Source organism: Chelon labrosus, assembly GCF_963514085.1.
Source record: "Chelon labrosus genome assembly, chromosome: 7".
In the NCBI taxonomy this organism is placed as follows: Eukaryota; Metazoa; Chordata; class Actinopteri; order Mugiliformes; family Mugilidae; genus Chelon; species Chelon labrosus.
In genome coordinates this window covers 17940284-17949979 of record NC_140343.1, presented here as the reverse complement: position 1 = coordinate 17949979, position 9696 = coordinate 17940284, and the positions used below count along the sequence as shown (strand labels likewise).

The window sequence follows — 9696 nt, the reverse complement described above, 5'->3', positions numbered from 1 at the left end:
CCATTCTTATATGTCATTTCTTAATTCTATTAAGTTGTGTTTGTTATGGTTTTAAGTGATGCGTACTTAACATACAAATAGTTCACTTCAATCAAAAATTATTAGTTTAAGTTACTCAAAAAAGAAGAACATGTTACACAAACTTAACATATTTAAGTTAGTAGAACTTTTTTTAAAACTTTGAGTATACATTACTTAATCTATTTAATTACTTTGAACATTCGGGTTTACAGTGTAAATATAACTGGGTATCATTTATAGCGAAATGGAAACGTGTGCAGTATTTATAAATAATGTTGCCTCAGGGAAGTCCATATAATGTGAGAACCACTGGTCCTAGCACAGATCCCTGAGGGACTCCATGGCTAACTTTTGTGTACATGAAAGAATCATCACTGAAAACTGAATCATCATGAACATTTTATTGATGGTTTGGTGCATTTATAAAATTACATTTGAGATTATGGAAATAATTTAATTATATGTATTTATTCTTCTCCTCAAATTAGCTTGAACTGTGTCAGTGTCCAAAAAACCTCTTTGACCTTCTCGTATCCTGGAATAAACACTATCTACTCGCAGCCTGTCCTCAACTTTGAGGAGTCAGTTGCATCTGTAAAGCTTAGTGAGACAATTTATGTCATTATTAACGCAATATAAATACTAAAAAACTAAATTAAATAAAGAAATATGTTACTTTTATAGAGAGGAAATGTTTCACAAAGATCAGTTAAAATGCTTTCAAGAGGGAATCAATAAAATAAACAACTCATTGAGTTTCCTGCAACTCTCAAACTAGTTCTTTATAAGCGTTTTTTTTGAAGAGTTTCCTCACAGTTTTCTGACTTTCCCAATTGTCTTATGAGCATAAACATCATAGACCAACCATTTGTAGCAGTGTTTCAACAAAGGATATATGATGCTTCAGACTTTGTACTTGTTTTTGATGAAGCCCCCAACAATGTTACATAACACAAATTACCTGCTGACTGCTGAAATAATAAACAAGGAACTTGAACTCTTCCAGTTGTACACTGACTACACGAGTGTTGCGTTTCAGGACACACGCCCTTCATAATGATTTAGTCAAAATAATTTGTGGATGATCAATGAATGACTTCTGATGGTGCAACAACAAACCAGCAGCTCTGAGTAAAGTTAGTGCGCTTTTATTTTGAAGGTCTGGCACACAGTCTTTCTAACTGGGTTATAAGTCAACATTTCACTGATAGAGCTTTGGTTGATGTAGGCAGCGCTGTTAAGGCAAAGAAATGGAAGAAATATTCTACGTCCTCGGCTTGGATTGGATCGACAGCAGGAGTGTTTTAATATTTTTCTGTGTGTTTCTGCTGTTGGCTGACATTTTGAAGAACAGAGCACCGAAAAACTTTCCTCCTGGACCGTGGGCTCTTCCTTTCATCGGTGATCTTCATCGTATTCAACCTACCAGACTTCACCTGCAGTTCACAGAGGTATGAGTACATACATACAAAATTATATATACAATAGTGTCTAAATCAGGGAAAACATAAATAAATCTTCATGACCCCATTTGTAGTCACAGGATTTCTTTTTAGTTTGTTGAAGATTGAAAATAATTTCCTGCATTTTGAAATAACTACTGTAAACCCGAAACAATAAGACATTTTAAATCCTAAAATCCTAAAACAGTCCTGAAACGATGTCTGACAGCAGAAACAGTGACCTGCATTAGGCTGATGCATCATTTCTGAAGTGGTCCTCAGAGCATATGTCACTCCAGTGTTGCACCATTACACCAATCTACTGTCTACGTTCAGTTTGCACAGAAATATGGAAACGTTTTCAGCCTTCGCCTCTTTGGTGGAAGGATTGTGGTCATCAGTGGCTACAAGTTTGTGAAAGAAGCCCTGGTTGAACGAGGAGAAGACTTCACAGATCGTCCCCGCATTCCATTGTTTGAAGCGATGTTTCAGAATAATGGTAATTTATTGCATTTTGTTTCTAATGTTGCTAGCTGGCATTATAACAATAATAATAATTAGACCAGAGAAATCAAACTCCTGTTCATCCAGGTGTACTTCGGTTTTGTGTTCCCAAAAGGTCTTGTGATGTCAAATGGTTATCAATGGAAGCAGCAGAGGAGATTTGCTCTTCATACACTTAAAAACTTTGGTCTGGGCAAGAAGACCATGGAGCGATACATCCAGCAGGAATGCCAGTACCTCACGGAGACTTTTGCAGACCAACAAGGTACAGAAAACATTTTACATTTTACAGTGACACATTATTATTCTTTCTTTTTTATGTTTACGCTGTGCTGTTACATGTGTCATCTTCTTTGCCCTACAACTTTGCAACCCAGCATTCAACAGCTGATTAGTGTATTGGATCATGTGCACATGCTAATATTGGATTCTGTTTTTCTTCTGTCTTTCCTTCACAGGCACACCTTTTAATGCCCATCCACTGATAAACAATGCTGTGTCCAACATCATCTGCTGTTTGGTGTTTGGGAATCGATTTGAGTACGATGACAAGCAGTACCAGTATATTCTGCATATCATCAATGAAGTAGTGGAGTTACAGGGAAGTTTGTCGGTACAGGTGAGCCTCATTTCTAAACAAGATGCAGCATTCAATAATCCTATTTCAACAATGATGTATTGTAAAAAGATTCCCTAGCAACAAGTTAAACTACTGCTTTACTTTAGATTTACAACACAGCCCCCTGGCTGATGAAGTGGTTGCCTGGATCTCATCAGAAGATATTCATTCTGATGCCAAAATTAATTGAGTTTGTAGAAATCAGGATCAAAGAACACAAAGAAACCCTTGACCCATCATCACCAAGAGACTACATTGATTCCTTCCTCATAGAAATGGGACAGGTGAGTGTTTTAATGTGTCTCCATTGTGTTCATTCCTTTTGCATTTCGTATAAAATTTGTCGTCAGGGTTCTCACTGCCATCTCTTGTGTCACTGACAGAAGGAGGACAAAGTGTCTGGGTTTCATCTCAGAAATTTATGTTTCTGCACCATGGACCTGTTTGGTGCTGGATCTGAAACTACTACCACTACTTTATACTGGGGGCTGCTATACATGATCTACTACCCTGATATACAAGGTGTGTGTATGAGTAATATCCAGATGTTGTCAGAGGTCTCTCACTGGTCTGTCCTGTCTGAGACTGAATGTGTGGGGTGTATAATTTCACCTCAGTCATTTATGTGTCCCCAATCTCACATGTTTCCTGTTTCCACTGTGTGCAGAGAGAGTCCAGGCTGAGATTGATGCTGTGATTGGTTCATCCAGACAGTCCTGTATGACTGACAGAGAAAACATGCCCTACACTGATTCAGTCATCCATGAGATACAGAGGATGGGCAACATCGTCCCGCTCAATGTGTTTCACATGGCGAACAAGGACACCACAGTGGATAAGTACACAATCCCAAAGGTACACAGTCCACATGTAACACTTTACAATAGACGCACGGGAAAAGATAGACAGAGACTGAAGTAAAGGCTATTATTAATGAACAGGTGAGGAGAAAATTAAAAACAAATCTTTTTACTATCACCCACTGTTCATGGGCCCTGTCAAATTAAGTGGCAGTAAGCTTCTTACTTAATTGTTCTTCTCTTTGTAACATTAAATGGGACATAAGTGGCAATCTTGAAGATTTTTATTTCATATGTTGAGGTTTGAGTCAATATCCACTGAGTCCATGGCCCTTTGCCATGAAAACAGAATTAACAACCAAGGACAAGATCTGATGAAAGTTCTGCTGTTTATAATATTCAGAGCTGGGTCCTTATCAAGAAAACAGTCGGGCAGGGCTTTTCTTACATTTGTTTCAGCCTTTGTTGTTGTTGTTTTTTTTTTAAATTTGTTTTTTCCAGGTTTGAGCCCACAGTACCCTCCATAGAGTAAAATTATTTACTGCGGCCACATTTGAGATTGTGCTTGCGTTCCACATCGTCACATACCACTTTGATTAGTTTGTGATAAAATACTGTTTTTATTTCTGCATTTATGATAAGTTAAGAAGTGCAAACATTATTAAAAATGTGATAAATCCTTTCTACCACTGGTATTTCTTCAGGGCACCGCGGTCCTGCCTACATTGCACTCTGTCCTACATGATGAGTCCATGTGGGAAACTCCACACACCTTCAACCCTCAACACTTTCTGGACCAGGACGGTAAATTTAGGAAGAGAGAGGCCTTCCTTCCGTTTTCTGCAGGTTAGTCAGTGAAAACTCAGTTCCATGCTGTTTTAGCTGAATAGGCAAAATGACAGGAAGATATTATTTATAATTTCTTGCCATCAGTTGTTTGTATGAGTAAGAATTTTGTTGGGGTTTTGTTTATATTTGTTTTCACACTGGAAGTTGTTAAAATCACATTTCCCTTGTTTGTTAGACTGATTTATATTGTCCTCACAAAAGAGTTTTATCTTTATTTTTTAACGTAAATGGTAATTTTAAGGGTTACAACACTAGTCAAATGAATGGGATACAGTACTGTAGTCTGGAGGTTTTCTGTTGGCAGTTAGGGAAAACAAAGTACTTGAATTTTTGTGTGATGGTATCTATACAAAGTACAGTTTTTTTTCATATCTAACAAAAAACTATATAGTTCCTGCATTTACTTTGAGTTTACTTTGTTGGGAGGCGATCAGTGGCCTTTTGGTTGATCTAGAGCATCTGTAATATCAAGCTGAAAATCTCACAGTATGCCTGGGTCAGACTCATCTGTTGCATTGTGTATTCTCAGGAAAGCGTGTGTGTCTCGGTGAACAGTTGGCCAGGATGGAGTTGTTCCTGTTCTTCACATCCCTCCTTCAGAGGTTTTCATTCTCTGCACCCCCTGGAGAACAGCCCAGTCTGGAGTTCAAGCTGGGAGCCATTCATTGTCCTAAACCTTACCGCCTCTGTGTCGTACCACGATAAACTGCTGATTGCCAAATACTCAGTGATATTTATCAGTTTGCATGAAACCCGTTATCGGCGATTTGATTTGCAGACACGCCTCAGTCAGCACAAAGTTGAATAAAAGATTTGAATTCTTTTAGTGTATTTTCTGGTTCTAATATTATACAATAAGTAGTCATTGAGGTGTTTATCCTGGTACTGAGAATAATTTCAGCACACATTTTAAATTGTGTCCCTGTGCCTCTCAGTGATTGAGAAGCACGTGGTTTTCACCCAGTCAATCAGCAAAGATCAAGGCAACGTTCTCAGGTCAAATCAGGGACAAATGTGGTCTGCAAGGTCGACCTCTGCATCAACACTGAGCAAAACTGCTTTATTGGGTACCATGAAGACGTTGTTGTAGGGCAGTGTTATGCAATTTATAGCGCCCTCTGGCGGCACGGATGTTTACTTACTTACTTCCTTCAGGTAACATGCCTCAGTCCTGTTATGTGTGCAGCCTGTGAATACACGTTATTGAGACACAGCTTGACTCTGTCTGTTATTCACGCACCTACACTTGCAACATGGTGTCAGAAGCTGTACTGGAACCCAGAGTGAGTGCGACTTAACTGTCGCTGGAACAGCGTATGTTTATTTGTTTTGATAGGCTCAGGTAGAACTTTCAGTTAGCCTGCTAGCATTAGCGTCGCGTCGAGAGATGGCTTCCAACATTCCGCCACCGGAGCCCATGAAGATGACCGGGGATCTTCACAGCAACTGGATTAACTTCCGCTCGGAGTTCGAGGATTATGTGCTTGCGACCGGGATCGACAAGGCAGAGAAACCGGTGCAGGCAGCAACACTCAGGAGGCTAATGGGGAAGGACTGCCATCATGTTTACAAGCACAACCTGGGACTCACAGCGGATGAGCAGAAAGACGCGGGAGTGGTACTCGTCAAACTGGGACAATACTTCACACCCACCAGAAATGTCATCTTTGAGAGGTATGTTTTTGGCAATCTTAAACAAGAGGAAGGAGAACCTGTAGATGCTTTCGTCACAAGACTGAGGGAGAGAGCTGCCACATGTGAATATGGAGCTATAAGAGACGAGCTCATTAGGGACCGGCTTGTGCTTGGAATAATTGATGAGGGCGCCAGACGACGCATGCTAAGAGAAAAAGACCTCAAGTTGGAGGGGGCTATTGACATTGGCCGAGCAGTGGAGGTGCTGGACAGTAAGTTAAAATCCATGTCACTCAGTAGCTCTATGCCTGGGGAGAGCATCAATGTGGCATATGGACAGCGAACAGGACGGAAACCTACCAGCAGGCCATCCGAGTCCACCAACACATCTGCTCAGCCACAAAGAGCCACAGGAGACTGCAAGTACTGTGGCACACTGCACAGACGTGGGAGAGACCTGTGCCCTGCATATGGAAAGTCATGTCGCCTGTGTGGGACCGCTAATCACTTTGCCAAGGTATGCATGAAAAGAGGCCAACAAGCACGTCAGTTGAATGCTGTGGATGACCCGCCGCTAGTGGACCCGGAGGACAGCGACCACAACGAGAGAGAGGTATACACAGCTGAGAGCGTGGGTGCTGTGAATACTGAAGGTAAAAAGTGGTTTGTGAACCTTCCACTGCACAAAGGGGTCCAGCGGTGCCAGCTTGACTCCGGAGCCACCTGCAATGTTATGAGCATTAAAGACAAGGTTAGACTGGCACCGAAAGCACCTCTCCAGAAAAGTCTCACCAAGCTGCGCCTCTACAACAGTGAGTGGATGAGCTCAATGGGCGTGTACAGCACACAGTGTGTTGTCAGAGGCAAGGCACACAATCTGGACTTTGAGATTGTGCGCACCAGCCAAAAGCCCTTGCTTTCAGGGGAAACATGCGAAAGACTTGGACTGATACGCTTCACCATCCCCGATGAGCTGAACAAAGTGGAACACTGCAAGACAGGTGAGCTAACCAAAGACTGTCTCATTGATACTTACAAGGATGTGTTCACCAGCCCAGTTGAGTCGTTGCCTGGCGACGTTCACTTTGAACTGGATAGCACAGTTGCCCCTGTCCAGTGCGCACCAAGGAATGTTCCAGTGGCCCTCAAGGCGGCTGTTAAGGCGCAGCTGGACCAATATGAAAAGGATGGACACTTAACCACAGTCACTCAGCCTACAGACTGGATTAGCAATCTGGTCATAGTGAAAAAACCTGACAAGATAAGGCTTTGCATCGACCCTAAGCCCCTTAACCGCGCCCTGAAAAGGTCCCATTACCTCATGCCTACTTTAGATGACGTGCTATACAAGCTGCCAAAAGCACGCATCTTTACCCTGGTGGATGCACGTGACGCATTCTTGCAGTGCCGCCTAGATGAGGAGAGCAGCCTGATGACAACATTCTGGACGCCGTGGGGTAGAAAGAGATGGCTGAAGCTCCCCTTTGGCGTGTCAGTTGCACCTGAGCTGTACCAGAGAAAACAACATGAGCTGCTGACTGGTTTGAAGGGGATTGAGCCCATAGCCGACGACATCCTCATAGTCGGCTGTGGGGACGAGGAGGAGGAGGCTGTTCGCGACCACGATGCAAACCTTATCGCTCTGATGGACAGATGCAGGGAAGTGAAGCTGAGGCTGAGCATAAAAAAGCTGCAGTTTCGTGTGAAAGAGGTCCGCTTCCACGGCCATGTGCTGTCAGCTGAGGGCCTCAAGGCTGACCCCGAGAAGGTCAGGGCGGTTCTGGACATGCCAAACCCCACGGATGCAAAAGGTGTTCAGCGGTGTGTCGGCTTTGTCAACTACTTATCAAGGTTCATGCCCCACTTGTCGGAAGTGTGTGAACCGCTGAGGAGGTTGCTGGACAAAGAGGTGCCGTGGCACTGGTTGCCCAAACATGATGCGGCTATGAAGGAAATCAAGGCACTGGTCACGGCGGTACCAGTTCTGCGCTACTATGATGTCAGTAAGCCAGTCACCATACAGAGCGACTCCAGTCAGACGGGGTTGGGCTGCTGTCTGCTTCAAGGGGGACAGCCGGTTGCGTTTGCCTCCCGCGCGCTGAACCAGACAGAGCAGAACTATGCGCAGATCGAGAAGGAGTGCTTGAGCATCGTATTCGCTTGTCAACGCTTCCACTACTACCTATATGGGAGGGGTGATGTGACTGCCGAGACCGACCACCGCCCACTAGTGTCAATCTTCACCAAGCCCCTTCTCAGTGCACCAAAGCGCCTACAAAGCATGCTCCTTACACTACAGAACTACTGCCTCACGGTGGTATATAAGCCAGGCCCTGAGATGTACATAAGTGACACACTCAGCAGGGCCACAACTCCGCCACAGAGGACAGACTCTCAGTACAGACGTGACATGGTCTGCAGCATGCAGCAGGAACAGTATGACGCGGCAGCCATCCAGCAAGCAGACTACCTAAACGTCACCAGCCAACGCCTCGCACAGATTCGACAACATACAGAGGAGGATGTGTGTCTTCAAACACTCAAGTCGGTGGTACTGGGAGGATGGCCAAGTCACAAAGAGGAGAGCCCCATTGCCATCAGAGATTACTGGGCCATCAGGGATGAAATAAGCGCACAGGACGGTGTGCTTTTTCGGAGCCAGCGCGTCATCATTCCGAAAGCTATGCGTCCTGAGATGCTGAGACGGATCCACTACAACCACGTGGGGGGTGAGGCATGCTATCGACAGGCCCGCGACACACTCTACTGGCCTAATATGCAAGGTGAGATTAAAGACTATGTGCAGCAGTGCTCGGTGTGCAATGAGTATGCACATGAGCAACAGAAGGAGACTATGATGTCACACCCGCTCCCCACGCGTCCCTGGCAGCTGGTGAGCATTGACCTGTTCAGCTATGCAAGGCAGGACTTCCTGCTCATGGTGGATCACTATTCTGACTTCTGGGAGATTGATCTGCTCCCAGACCTGACAGCAGAGACGACGATCAGACGGTGCAAGGCGCAGTTTGCACGGTACGGCATCCCTGACCGGGTCATTTCTGACTGTGGAGGTCAGTTTGACTGCCGAGAGTTTCGGTTGTTTGCGGGTGAGTGGGGCTTTGAACATGTTATGTCCTCCCCAAGGCACCCGAAGGCGAACGGCAAAGCAGAGTCCGCGGTGAAGATTGTGAAGGGCCTATGCAGGAAAGCAGACCGTGGCAACGAGGACCCCTGGAAGGCTTTCCTTCACTGGAGGAACACGCCCACTGAGGGCATGCGCTGCAGCCCTGCACAACGGCTGATGGCACGGAGGCTGAGAACTCTCCTCCCTGTGGCTGACCAGCTGCTGGAGCCTCAGGTCATCACAGGGGTCACTGACAAGCTGAGGATGAAGCATCAGGCTGCAAAGCTGGTGTATGACAGATCTGCGAGGGATCTTCCGGAGCTGGACGTAGGCCAGCCCATCAGGATGAAACCGCTTCCAGGTGACAGGACGGGCAGATGGAGGAGAGGTGTATGTCTGCAGCAGGTGGGGCCACGGTCCTATCTCGTTGACGTGGAGGGAACCGCCTATCGTCGCAACAGAGTTGACCTCCGTCCAGCTGAGGTTGCACTTTCACGGACTTCAGCCCACACAGAACAGCCGCCTGAGCTGCCTGGGGACACAGGTGCAGCTGTGGGGGGCCATGCAGGTGGGGCTAGCGCAGTGGAGGTCATCAGCAGTCCTGCAACATCTTCAGGGTCATCAGCCTTGAGGTCGCCGCCATCTTCTCCACAGGCTGGGGCCACACCATGCCGTGAGTTACAGGCTCGGGCCTTCACCCGG

The 9696-nt window shown here is 45.3% G+C and overlaps 1 protein-coding gene across 1 annotated transcript; it reads left to right on the top strand.

The window, feature by feature from the left end:
- Positions 1-1122: 1122 nt before the first annotated feature.
- On the top strand, positions 1123-5275 carry LOC311490753 (cytochrome P450 2J4-like). The gene is made up of 9 exons (XM_084548416.1): positions 1123-1472; positions 1800-1962; positions 2083-2232; positions 2426-2586; positions 2694-2870; positions 2970-3108; positions 3254-3441; positions 4091-4232; positions 4765-5275. Exons 1-9 carry the CDS (start codon positions 1272-1274, stop codon positions 4938-4940), a joined length of 1497 nt encoding a protein of 498 aa, XP_084404542.1. The 5' UTR covers positions 1123-1271; the 3' UTR covers positions 4941-5275.
- The last annotated feature ends 4421 nt before the right edge of the window (positions 5276-9696 follow it).